The following is a 14,873-nucleotide window of genomic DNA, read 5'->3' as shown; positions in this document are numbered from 1 at the left end:
CACATTTATAAATGGACATCGTTCATGTGGCCATTATGGATACACTTAAAGCGGTAGATGCTTTGAACAGAACTTTCGATAACCCAGCCACACGTTCAATGTTGGCTCTGAATTCTCTCAACTTCGTTGGCTTGTTGAGATAAAGCAATGTTTTCAAGAATCCACAAAGAAAATGGTCTACATGCTTTCAATCGCACGAACGAGATGGCCAAATAGGTTGCCCATTTTTTGAGATTGCACAAATAGTGCAAGACCATATCTTCCAATTCGGCAAAAATAATTCTTAACCATGGAGCGATATTGTTGGCCATTCGAAGTTATGTGAAGATCGTTGTCGTTGGCGAAAAAAATTGGCCTAATAACTCGGCGGGCATAAAAAGCGAACAAAACTGTTGTTTTTTGTGGATAAATTGACGATTCATGAAACAAATGTGGATTTTCAGCACGAACAATATCGCATATTTTGCTTATCGTCAAACCTAATTCACATTCACGCAGTACGAAGTCGGGCTTAAGGGGAAACTGGTGAACATTTTCGGAATATTTCTGCGAATGTTACGGTTGAATTTAGGTGGATAGGTGGATTTGACTGATTTGCATCGTTTTCTATGGACGCCTGAACGGCAGTGATATTTTTGACCAACCCGTTGTTTTGCTGACAAGACAACATCACACAACGATTTTGTTGACTCAAATTTGCGCACTAAACTTAATATTGCTTCTCAACTAGAGCAAAATTCACGACCGTAAATTGAACTAAAAGCTCTTAAAGTTCCAGAAGAACATTTTTATAATTTTGAAATGTTGTTCCTCCCTGTTCATGATGAAAAAATTTTGAAATTACTGAATATATTAACAATGACAAATCGGTGTAGTTAAAGGATGTGTTCACAAATTAAATTCAAAATTGTCATGTCCCTATTTGAAAGGAAACATATGAACGTATATAACGTACAAACCCACACTTAGACTAGGTATTTCTTCAAAAATCATGATTTAAGATTTTAGGCATTTTGAATCATCGAGAAATTTCTAAATTTTCAATTTCAGAAATCGGACCGATTATATTAATAACGTGAAGACAAAAACTCGGGAATTTTCAAATTTAAAATTATTTAAGACGGGACATCTTTTATTTTTAGTTTGATATATCAGACTTGGCGTTGTAATTATTCACCTTTTTTTATAAACCTTTAGACTCATGGACAGATTTTAAAATTTAATTTATTAAAAGCATTTGTATTCTTTATAAAACATAGTTTATAGTTTTGTAGAACACAGTTTTTTGCTATTTGATTTTTCCAACGGAGTAATTTTAAGCAAAAAAAGAATGACAAGGATCCACGCTAAGAATTTAATTCAGAGACTATATTTCAAAAAGATCTGTTAGTACTGTTGTCAGTAATGGTGGGGTTCTACAGTTTATAGCCCAATCCGAACGGTTTATTTCAGAAAGCACTTTTCATGACAAGAATTACTCTGGGAGGATTTGTCAATTCCTCGTAAGAGGCAATACCCGTGAAAAAACTTAAGATGGCTCAGATAGGGGTTTAACCCAAGACCTCAGGCATGTTAGTCGAACACACTAATCATTATGCCTGAGGTACTACCTCAGGATCGGTCACATTTGGTAATATTACAACAAATTTATTGAAAAATATAGCGATCAAGAGAAAATCAAAAATTTCAAACATCACGGACTTAGCTAAGTTACCATATATTTTCTATAAAAGGATAAATATTTCTTTTGTATCAGTAGAATTGCACGTAACAAACATATTTAAAGGCTCCAATCCTGCTTAGAGGTAGCCCTGCATGCCAAATAACATACCATTCGAAATGAGTTTGGGGACTATACCTACAATGTTTGTAAGATATCTGACTCCCCACTCTCTCGAAAATATTACCCTTACCCAAAATGCCAATATAAAGTAAAGAACACAATTTTGCAATTTCTTTTTCGTTGTTGTTGTTTGTTGTTCTTCTTCTATTAATGCTCTTAAAGTTTTCTTTTCTAGGAAGCTCTTCATTGTATATATCTATAATAGAAGTTAGCTACTGCGCCATCCCTATATTTATTCTCATCCTACTATAGCTTTTATCCTTAAATTAATTCAATTTATTTTCTTACAAAAATAAGATATTCCAAACTTTTGCTCAGAGTTAAGATTATCCTATGTCTATATATATTTATATCTATGTGTAAACAACAATGTCTATGCTTATAGAGATATGGAGGTGCTGTATAATGTCCTTTTTCTATAGAAATTCCTGAAAAGTTGTTGGATAGGACTATTCTGTGCGATATATATCTTCATTCAAAACGAAAAAGCAAGAAGGATGAGTGTTTGTTCTTTCATTATTTTAAAAAGTTTTTATCTAGTTTGGTATAGTCTCATGGTGGTTATGTTTTTTTACCGTTATATGTAGAGGAGATACATATTTTCAAAAACAGAACGAAAAAAAACACGAAAACTGGTAAAAACACAGTTTTCATCTAAAGAAAGTTGTTTTTCCCAAGTTGGTTTTTTGTGAGCTTGTCTTTTACTTTTCATAAATTACATTTTTCTACTTTTCAGCATTTTTACGATATACACGCCAGAGGAGCAATAGCAGCAGAAGAAAAAATGTATATATAAAGACCATCCAAGGACTTTATATATGTATGTATATCTTTAGTTGCTTGCTTCAAAGAATCGCAGACATTTTTTGGAAGAAAAGTTTTTGTATACCTAAATTGCTTTGTCCTCATTCCGACTACTAAAGCTGAGTTTTTCTTTTGAAGAAAATAACAAATGTAAAAATACAAGGAGTAGGGTGAGGACGACGAATGACGACGTCAACATTGTCGATGACGAAGATCTGCCCAACCTACCGTAGTCGTTGTCGTCGTCGGTCTCGTCCTCGTCGTCAGATCCATTTCATTTTGTGTTTTAGAATAAAGTGCACTTTAGGATTTGGATTGAGTATACCTATGTACCTACGTTTATTTGAAATGATGTTGTTTCATATTCCTTTGTCGATGGAGAAGTAGAAGGAATAATATGGAGCTCCTACCTTCTTACCTATTTGATATGTAAGACGACATTGATCCCATTTAGATTTCCTTTTTTCCTGTTTTGCTTTTATAATCCAGATCCATCTGTGTCAGGGAGGGTAATATGGGAGGGATACACTCATATACTGATACTGAGCTTGGGTTCGGCTCGACCCTCTTCCGGTACCGCACCAGGCGCTGCTGATAGACGATATGACGAAAAGCAGAAGTTCTATTTTGTTGTGAAAGCTATTTTATGTGCGATGGCATTTAACGTTTTGCTCCGTTTGAGAGCCCCCGTCTTCACATTTTGTTTTCGATATGGCAATGGAAATAGTAGGAGTTTACCGAGAGTATATGTGGAAAAAAGAGATTTCTTCATGTGATTGGAATACAAAATAAGGCTCATTATTTCAAAATATCCTTTTCGTTTCGTTATTCTTTTTTATTCAGTTTTCTTATACATGCGAATGTGTTTCTCGTTATTTGTGCTCTTTTTTCATTTTTATTTTTGCCTTTTTCTTGCTGAATTTTGTATTAGTTTATTTTTGTGTTCAATGAAAACGGAGGGAAAAGGCATTTTCCCGGGGAATGTATATACATACATATATTCGGCGATGATGGATGGGTGTACCATCCATCCACACATATAAGTTAAAAGGAAATGGATTGAATTGCGTTGGTTCTTTTATCGAAATTATTAGGGGGATTGCCCCGAGCGATATGGTGCGTAGCGTAGAGCGTAGGGAGTGTTCCAAATGGATACATTTTAAATGAATTCAAGAAAATATATGCAATTTAAAAAAAGGACTGAGCCCATATCCAGGCAATATTTGCCCTACTTGATATGCAAACACTAAGTTTGGGCATTAAGTTTAAGTTTTTTTTCTCCGTTTCAAATAAAAGAGTTTTTTAAGACTCTCAAACTAAAACCGAAGAAAAAACTGATTGAATTGAAAATTCAAATGATTTATTTAGACCCACAACACTTTTACGTAATTGTTGAAACCAAAATGAAATTTTTGTGCTTCTGTTTGTCCTATTTAATTAACTCAGAGTCAGACAAAGATCCTTACAACCTCAATAACTTTACAAATAATAAAAATAATGCAATCAATAACAGAAGCTATAGGCCTACATCTATTCTACCTTTTCTCTTAAAGTTTTTTAAAAAAATAATCCAAGCGATTTCTTAACCATGAACATCTATTAACTTAAAAGCAGTCCTGCTTTCGTTGGAAAAACAGTTGTATTACAACATTAATAAGTGTCGAAAGGCCATCGATCTTCAGTATAAAACATTTTTAGTTCTTTTGGACTTTTCAAAGGTCTTTCTTTAATTTTTGAAAAACTGATAAACTCGTTTTACTGTTCTTCTAGTGCAGTTTGCCTAATATACTCATACTAAACCAATTGGCTACAAGCTATTGAACTCAATAAAGCTCTTACCAAATTTGTATTAAAGAGAAGTGGAGTACTACAGCGATCTATTCTCGGTCCCCTGCTATTTTCAATTTGTGTCAATAAACTTCCCAATGAACCGAACAGGAATAAGCTAGAGCTTTCATACTTCTCCTTATCATTTTAAATTCTTGTCGTATAGAGTCCGTTGAAACCGCAAAGAACTTTGGTGAAGTTTTGAACCGAACTCTTACTTGGAAAAATCACATCAAACATATTATTGGCAAAAAATACGGTGTTCTCCACACGTTTTGGTCTAAACCATACTATATACCCGTAAAAATACGTTCATTTATTACACTTTTTACGAAAGTAAGAGCAAACAAACTGTTGGAGATAATAGAGCCTCTTAGGTATGTCTTTTAAAAGTCTTCTCTGTTTTTGAACCTTAATGTTCAATATTAAAAGTTACCCTATTTTAAAAAGATATATACACTGCCAATCACTAGGATGAGGCCACATATTTTTCAACCGATTTTCGTTCTTTATACCTGCTGGAAATTTCGTACCAATAAAAATATACTACATTTGAGTAGGTAGATATTTTCTTTAAAAAAGGTAATAAAATTAAGGGGTTAAATAGAAAAACCGTTGGAATTTCCCAACATTAATTAAAGAGCTACTTAAAAACAGTATGAAAAAGTGCGTCACTTGGATGAGGCTACATGAAAAATCTTATAAAATATCAAAAAAATGAAAGAAATGTTTACAGTTTTTGGTTTTCAAACATTTATTTATTAAGTTTTTCTCAATTAATAATAAGTATGCCCCCCATTTTTCGATATGACCTCTATTAGACGGTTTGGAATGGAATCATAAAGTTTTTTTTAAATAGTCAAGTGAAATCTCGTCCCAGGCATCACGGATAGCTTCAATTAAGGAGTCCTTGTCTTCAAATTGTCTACCGCCTTCATAAACTTTTCGAGATAGCCATGCCCATACGTTTTCGATTATGTTCAAGTCCGGTGAGTAGGGTGGCCATGGCAAAAGCTCTACGTTTTCTGATAAAATCCAGCTTTTGACAACCCTGGAAGTGTGGATGGAAGCATTGTCTTGTTGGAAAATCTAAGGCAGAGGTCCAAAAATATTTTTCATCTTCGGAAATGTGCGTTTCAACAAGTATTTGTAGCTGTTTCCGTTCATTGTTAGAAAAAGAAACTCCAATTCGGTGATAGCTCCCCACACCATAACACCTGATGTACGGCTGTGATGTCTTCCCAAAATTAGTTCCTCTTTTCTTAAATCATGTAAATAAAAGTTGTAACCATCGGGGCCGTCAAGGCTAAACTTTTTTTCATCCGAAAAGACGACGCGTTTCCATTGACTGCTACAAGAGACATGTTCTGTTGCAAAGTTTATTCGCAGCTCCTTGTGTACTTGCTTTAGAACAGGTTTCTTTTTGAGTTTTCTTCTCTAGATAGTACCATCTTTTCTTATTATCCTTCGGACTGTCGAAATACTGGCTGATACTCCGCTTTTGGACCTTATTTTAGTAGCTGATTGAGTAGAATTTGAAGCAATACGTAAAATTAACCGCTTTTCTCGGGATGTTGTTGCTTGGGCTGTGCGTCCTTTTTGGTTTTTTCCATAGTTTCGAGGATCAGCAAGATAGTTGTTTACAACTGTCTTACTTCTGTTCAGCTTCCTTGCTATTTCTCGTCTTGAGAATCCCATTTCCTTGAAAGCATCGATTTGTCCTCTTTCTGCTACTGTCAACGTCTTTCCGGAACCCATTTGTAGTTGAAATTTAATAAAAATAGTTATTTGTAAAACGTTCTTAAATATTGTAACCCAAATTTTGAAAAAAATTGCTGATCTGAACTTCTAAAACGAAATATTCGCAATGGCCTCATCCTAGTGACTCACTTTTTTATATCCTTTTTAGGTAGCTCATTCATTAATGTAGGGAAATTCCAACGGTCTTTTCTAATTAACCCTATAATTGTATCACTTTGTTTTAAGAAAATATGTACCTACTCTCATGTAGTAAAATTTTCCGGGTTAAACAAATTCCAACAGGTATCGGACCGAAAATCGGTTGAAAAATATGTGGCCTCATCCTAGTGATTGGCAGTATAAGTGCAAGTTTGCATTAATTGAATAGGTATAAACTAAAACTAAAAGCCCTATAGTCTTTTTGGTGCCTACCAAATAAAAGTTGATTCTATCGGGTTTTTCAATAAGAGTTCTACAAAAGTTTTTTTTTAAATGAAACAAAAACCGGTTTGGATATCAATGAAATTATTTATTCTTGTGAAAGTACGTTTGGTGTTATTATTTATAAACATCTATATCTCTTAAGTGGCCACTATGGGCACACTTGCAGAAGTCCAGAAGCTGAACCCAATTTTCGAAGGTTTTATAACATAAATTGGCCGATACTGCTGCAAATTCACGTTCGATATTCATACGAAGTTGATCAATCATCGCTGGCTTGTTGGCATAAATCTAAAGTAGCTCTATTTGAAATAGTGTAACGGCGTCAGATCGCACGACCGAGGCGACCAAGCGACTTGACTATTTCGTGAGATATATCCAAACTTGGTTTCCAATAAATTGATTGTGATATTCGCTGTGTGCCTTGTGGCGCCATCTTGTTGGATGTCCTGTAAGCCATATCATCCAATTGGGGATAAAAATATTAGGTAATCATTGAACGGTAGCGATGCCTCTTCACTTTAACGTACCGGTCTTGATCATCACGGAAGAAGTACGGCCCATGACGCCGACGGCCCATAAACCACAGCAAACCATAATTTGTTCGTGGTGCAATGATGGCTCATGGAGTACGTGTGGATTGCTACCTGACCAATACTGCATATTTTGCTTCTTGACGAAGCCATTCAGTCAGAAATAGACCTCATCGCTGAAGATAATTTTTCGATTAAAATCCGGTATATTGCTCAGCTCATTTCGAGAACATACCACGCTTCTGGTAGTCAAGCGGATTCAGTTCTTGCGTTAATTTAATCTTGTAAGGATGTGAGCCAAGATATATTCTCTAAATTCGCTACAACGACATCACAGAGATGCCCAACGCTTAAGAACCACGTGTGATAGGCACGTTTGGGTGGGCTTTCTGCAACTGAAACCTTAGCGGCAGGAATAATCTCCATGCTACGGGCACTTCTTTGTCTCACTGACAAGGGAACGTTTTGTACTATGCCTGTGAATTGGGAGTCAAACTGACTTTCGTGTAGATGTAGGGATTCTATTTGCTTGTCTACAATCTGGAAGGAAGAAGTGCTTTCTTGCACCTTCACGTGGGGGCTCCCGTAGAGTATAAGTAAGAGAAATCGGTGCAGCTCGATGATGAATGAAATTGATCAATTCATAATTATTGAAAAGGCACAGTTTAGAACTGCAATGAGAAAATTCTCAACTTGTAAGCGAACGCAAGAAGCTACGGTTTACTTCCTTCTTAAGATTAAATCTTGAAAAAGATGGTGTAAGCACAGGACTGTCGTCCTTCCTCTGGGCAGAGGTTGACTTACTGATAAAAATCATACAAACCCAATAAGTATCCGTAAATATACAAATCGATTGACTAATGTCATCGGTATTTAATATATGTTTAAAAATTAAACTGACGTGGAATTAAAACTCATTCGAACATTTCGCCAAATAAGAGAGAGTAAATCTTTGCGGTAAATCCTTTTGGTTATTTTCAAAAACTAAGCGATAAAACAATACGTGGGCAGCAAGTGTAAAAACTTGCCATTAAATTAAGATTCACTGCCAGGTGTTGATGGTGTAAGCAATTATTCTCAGTGAATTTAATTTTTTTAACGTTAAGGCCACTTACTCCGAATTTCGGTGGTAATAATTTCAACTCGTTAAGGCTCGTGTTTTTTTCCATCATGAAATGGCAAACTTATTGAAGAGAAATTTCAAAAGATTGGCAAGAAATATAGAGTTTAAGTTTAAATATTTTCTGCAATTATAAAAACTTTTTAAAAATCTATCTTATAGCTGCAAGTCTGAACCCATCCTTCATAAAAATAAGCCAAAAGTAAGAACTTGCTTTCCATAAACTAACGGGCATCTGCGAAAAGTGACCTATATCAATCTCATGTTTAAAGATGCGGAACTTTTGGTGGTAAACTTTACTTTGGATTTATTTTGCTTTCAAATAGCGATTTTTAAATTATACTGTTTATCTTCATTGTATACTTTTTGTGTTGTAATATAATAATTTGAATTTAGTTTTTTACTTAAATATTCCATTGTTAGAAAATTCAGACTCGCAGAAAATTTTTAAGTATCTAATTTTAAGTTCTTCTGAGCAGAAGATACAAAATCCTGCGACTGAGTCAACTTTTTCATCATAAACCAAACTATACATGTTTTTCTGGTGGAAACAAAATACAATACTAATTTCATCCAACCCAATTACTCCGAAAAACTTTCCAATTAAATTCTTAAGACGTTGAGTATTTTTTTGTGATATATTATTATTTCCTACACAAAAATAGTTTAGGTATTTATAAGTCCTCTTATTCGGAAGCACACATAATACAGCATAATAGCCTATGCATATATACCTACATCTAAACAAAACAAATATCATCAGAATTTCCCAATTTCCATCAACAATATACATATAGATACATATATACGAAATATATCTTAAGATTAATACCACAGTCACATCACATCACAACACAACACACAGTCCCTGATGTAATGGAATTTCACCCAAATATAAGACTAATGGCCCTATAAGGAGGATTACCAACCAAGTCAAATGGAGTTTCTTGCTTAGAAAAACATCTTTCTGTGGGTTTTAGTTTTACCACAGCTATACTATTTACGAAATTGAAATTGTTCTATGCCTTGATAAAAGATATAAGGTTACGAACCTACGTTATTCGTACGGTGGTGATGTGATGTGGTATATGGTGGGTAGGAGAGGTTATATACAAATCCCTCTTTGGCTCCATAATAAACTGATCTGCCTATACCTACTTTAGTTACCTAGCTATACGCCTGCCATATCCAATTATTTTAGCAAAGGTGGATATATGGTAATATATTCGTAATACTCTTTTGTGCTTAAATGAGAACAATCAACAAAACCTATCGCTATTTTTAACGATATTGGTACATAATATGTGCCTTTATACCTTTGCATTAGGAATATTTTAGAATACTACATTATTTGTATATACTGAGGAACTAAATACAAAATTAAGTATATTTTTTGAAAAAAATCGTAACAATTAAGACTTTAAATAAAATTTCTTAATAAGACAGAGCTGCACACATTTATTGTTTAAACGCATCATAAAAATTGAGGTTTTAGGTTTCATCTACGTTTAATCTTTTACTAGTCGATCTACTGCAAGCGAGAAAAAAGATATCATTTTACGTATCAAAAACTTCTTAACACGGCTCATCCTATAAAAGTGTTGAATTAATGTTTGAATTTTAAGTTGATGACAGAAAGTAAAATTTTTATTGCATTTCACACTTCAACTCGAGATTTGAAACAAAGTTTTTTTTTAACTTAAAATAGAGAAAAAAGTGGGTATTGTTTGTAATTTTTTTTTTCAACTTGTGTCAAATTGAGGCTCTTAAAAAACAAAAATGCGTTAAATTTTTAAGGTAAATTTTTAGGTTCTTAGAAATAGTTTCTGTGTTAGTTTTTAGTTTCATACTATGAAGGTTTTGCATTTAGAGGTTTCATTATGCAAAGTCCTTTGTTCCTTTGTTACAAGTCCAAATTAATTCATTCTTAAAAATGAAAAAATATATAATTCGTTTACTCAAACAACGAATATTGAAGTTGATAATTACACTTCCCATTCGGCATTAGTGAAACTCTTGATTTTGTAATTTATTCTCAAGATGCTTAAGTTATCAGTATTTGTTTCCTTAGGTTTTTATTTTTTTGTATAAAGGTCTGTAATTCGATTTTTCAAAAAAGTGTACTAGATATCCAAAACTTTATATTTCATTGGATGTAATAAACTTTGGAGGTTATGTTATTTTTTGTAAGTAAAATTTTTAAGGTAAACATTTGTTTTATTTGGTTCTTTGATATAGAGAAAACTTTACTCTTAATTTTTTAAATATAAAACCGATTTGTTTTAAAGTAACAATGAGTAACATCAAACTTTATTGAGGCACTTAATATTTTCTTAAGTGTTATGTATTCGAACGTACGTAGTACACATACTTACGAATACAGGGATAGGCACACGAAATGTCCAGAAATGTCAATGTTTCAATTTACAAATGGAAGCGTTGACAAAATCTTCCTTTCAGAAGTTGATATTAAAGTTTTTTTTTAATTGGCGCGCTTAGACTTTGTAGCCCCGTCGCTGCCATTTTGTTTTGGTGACATCTGTCAAATCTTCTGTGTATTATTCAGTTGTCTTCATGGCAAGTTACACGATTGAACAGCACGTTCAAACAATAAAACTTTATCGTTAACGCATATGTTGAGCGCATTGCGTCCATTTTACGGTAGACATGGTGGTCCTTCACAGTCGACTCTTCAACATTTGGTGATCAAATTTGAGACGACCGGTTGAGTAAACAATCAGCCATCACTCATACATTCAAGAAAGTGTACAGCAGAACCCGAGGCACTTTATTCCTCGTCATGCACAAGACTTGGGCCTACAACCGAATAAGATCCAACTGACCCAGGAGCCCAAAGTTCATGACCAAAGACAATCTTGGCCGAAAAATCATCTTAGGTGACAACAAGCAAAATTGCCATATATGGGACAACACCAACGAATGCGAGGTTCACCAGGTGATAACATTTGTCGTCCGGCTGCAAGTACAGCAGCAATTTTACTACTCCTGGAGCATAGGGCAACAACAATATCCTTCCACCAATCCCGATTAACCGCAACTGATGACCTCAGCTGTGGCCACGATTGAATACCTTGAGACCAAGCCTCCTTCAAAACTGATGACCTCCAAGTTGTCTTTGGTCTTCCAACGTGTCTATTACCCTGGGGATTCCATTGGACGGATTGTTTTCCTCACAGGCGAAAGGATTCCAAATGCTCTACGGGCTACGTTTATTCTACTGTTAACATCCAGACCTCCACTATGGTCACCTGAATTAGAATAACTTGTATGCTTAAACCCCGTGGCCATTACTTTGGCCTTACTTGTGTTAGTACTTAATCCAGCCACCTCTCCATTCAATTGAAGTGAATGACACATCTGATTTAAGCCTGCCGTGTTGTTTGCCATGAGACATATATTATCAGGATAACCTATGTGGCTAAGCTCGTTAAACAGACTCAATTGGATAGCTTGTCTTTCATTTGTACCTACCGTGGCATTCATCACATCGTCAATCACCAGCAGAATTGGTGACAAGACAACTACTTGTCTCACTCCTTGACGCACATCGTAGAAGTCGGAAAGCTGTCCATTGTGCAACACAAAGCACCTTCCGTTGTTGTACGATTCTTTAATTACAGCGACAATTTTCTCAGGGATTTCTCGTGCAATAAGCGATCTATAGATGCATTCACGATTGACCTGATCAAACGCCTTCTCAAAATCTACAAACATTAGGTACAGCGGTAATTGGTATTCAGATGAAACCCCGCTTGGTGCCTATTGAGGGTAAACTCGATCCTGGACTTAATCCTCTCGAGAATAATAGTTGCCATTTACTTCGGAAAAACGTACAAAACTGTGAAACTGCGCCAGTTATTGCAGTTTTCGAGATTTCCTTTGTTTAGTTACTTTACAATAACTCCATCCTTCCAGTCCCTTGGGAAGGTTTCACTCCCCCAAACAGCCTGCACGAGTTTAAGTAAAATATGGGAAGCTGCCTCAAGGTCTGCTTGAAGGAATTCTGCGAGAATACCATCAAGTCCAGTTGATTTTCTTCTCAAGTGTCTTGGGATATCCAGGAATGTCTAGCTCTTGTCTGTCTGGGTATAGTTTCAGTTCCAACTTTCATGTAAGCGCTCTTAATTTGGCCCTACAAACCATCTACCGATAAGGCAGCATGATAATGCATCCTCAAAAAGTAACCATTTGGGTAGGGTTTTCAGCCGGCGGCGTAATTGGTGCGTACTTTTTTTGAAATCGACGTTAGTGAGGCGATCACCGTCAACAGCGAGCGCTACATAACGATGGTATGTAACTAATTTTTTTATTGCGCAAATTGAACCATATGAACGGCACTACGTGCCACACAGCAAACACCACGATTGACAGTTCGCATGAACAATTTGAATGTGATGTGAATTGACCAGACTTTTTACTGCGGGGTTCCTTGAAGTTGCAGGTTTCTGCAAACAAAAAACAATCGACCGATGCCCTAAAGGTGGGTGAATATAACACACGCCATTGCTCAAATTCAGAAAATAGTCAACTTGCAGTTCAATCCAAAAGTTCCTGTAAAAAAATAAAGTTCCCAAAAAGAGTGACCGTTGGATGCAGTTTACGGGCTAGCGGCATCATCGATCCCTATTTTTTCCAAAATGAAGGCAGGTACCATGAATGTTTTTCGTTATCGTGAGATGATAACCAACTTCTTATGGCCCGAATTGAAGATAACGATAACAAAATAATGTCTCTTTTACACGACAAATTCTATGACGGTAAGAATTTATTTTTCTTTGGAGTTATTTGAAAGAAAAGTATGCGTCGATATACCAGCAATTATTCAAGAACAACTAATTCGGAACATTGAAATCATAGAACGTCAATTATGTCTCAAATCCATCAAAAATGCGGACCACCACATTTAGGTGTGCAGCTGAGTATTTAGTGGCTATTTTGAAAATGTTTTATTCCATACATAATTAAACTATAAAAATATTATCATAATTCACAATAAATGGAAATAACAATTATTTTAAAATTATTTGTGTTTTATTCAAAATCAACATCGGCCTTAAAATTGTACTACTTCCTCCACATATTCAGCTCTATACCTCTCGTCCGCTTTCGATATTACTTCGTACAGAATGGCTTTACAATTCGATATTTTGTCAGTGTTTAAAGTGGAATTGAGATTACAAGTTTCCGCTAGACTTGACGAGTCTCTGTTAAAGCTTTTATTATCTTGGATAGCTTTAAAACCACCTTCCTAACCAAATGTTTCCGTTTATAAAGCATTCTGAACTCCGGTATTTGTATTCACTGACACAGTCAATAGGCTGATCGTTATACTTCTCTTTTCGTTCGAAGCATTTCGACCCCCACCTTTGCTGAAAGACATACATTTTTACTTTTGTGTGTTAACAATAAAGGCCCATAAACTGAGCTTCTATACACATCAAATACTTGTCAATTTTGAAATTTTCCGCTGATGTTGCATCACTCAATTTAATTATATCCTTTCTGAACAACTACCCTGCATAGGTTATGTTCTTTCACCTTTGAAAGACCTAATGGTTTGACCTATTGTGGCTTTGTTTTGCAGATGCCTCTCATTCTTATGGTGGATATTTAATGGTATATGGGAGATTTTAAATCACTAAAGCAAAATGTTGGATGTTAAACATTATATCTCCAAAATAATGATGGAAGTTTTCTATCTTCAGTGTACTTTCTCTTTCTCTCCCATTATAACAAGGGTGCAATTCATTTTTTGTCTATTCTCATTCTCTCATCAATTGACGCCATATCTAATTGCAATGGCGGAAGAAAAACCGTTGTTTCAGTTTATCTCCTCATCAACCATCCTTGAACTGTCGAAATCAATAAAAAAGAAACATTAATGAATATTCTTTATTGATTCTTTTAATGGCGACCTTCAGCTACAAAGTAAAAGTACCTATACAAAAATCAAAATTGTTCCAATGCCAAACTTATTTGACAGTAGAAGTTCTAAAACAATTTATTTCTATTGAAGGTTAAAGAGTTACACTTTTTATTGGAACACTTTTTGTAAGCCTTCATTTTTAGTGCGAACAAAAAAAAAAACAAATGTTCCTGCAACTTTTGTCCTTCAAAAAATTTATAAATAAATGCTCTTATTTATACAGAAAAAAAGGTAGGTCGAACTCATTATGATTCCTTGCTCTAAATATCCTTTTTTTAAAAGTGAAAGGGTGCCATAAAATCATAAAAATATAATGACCATAACCAAATTTGTGTCGTGCTGTGTAACTGGTGCGATACTTTGTTAGCTCCGACACGACTTCGAAGAAACGAAAAGATACAATAGAAAATGGTTTTTCCTTAATTCGGCACTGCCAGAGATATACCGAAAAAGATGAAAGTTGACTATTTTTTTTTGTTTAGTTTGAAGTTCATTGAACCGAAAGACAAAAATATTATACGCGTCTTGTTGGTCGGACCGCGGCGCGCTGTGCCGCACCGCCTTGACACAGAAAATTTAAAAAAATTATAGGTTTTCTTCTCCTCATGAGGCTTGTCT

General features: G+C 35.0%; 1 protein-coding gene across 1 annotated transcript; it reads right to left on the bottom strand.

Moving 5' to 3' along the window:
• Positions 1 to 11,464: 11,464 nt before the first annotated feature.
• On the bottom strand, positions 11,465 to 12,043 carry LOC129941786 (uncharacterized). Its single transcript, XM_056050514.1, has one exon. The coding sequence runs from the start codon at positions 12,041 to 12,043 to the stop codon at positions 11,465 to 11,467; it is 579 nt and encodes a 192-aa protein (XP_055906489.1).
• Positions 12,044 to 14,873: the final 2,830 nt, after the last annotated feature.

The sequence above is a fragment of the Eupeodes corollae genome, chromosome 1, assembly GCF_945859685.1.
Source record: "Eupeodes corollae chromosome 1, idEupCoro1.1, whole genome shotgun sequence".
Lineage (NCBI taxonomy): Eukaryota > Metazoa > Arthropoda > Insecta > Diptera > Syrphidae > Eupeodes > Eupeodes corollae.
This window is presented reverse-complemented; position numbering and strand designations above follow the sequence as displayed.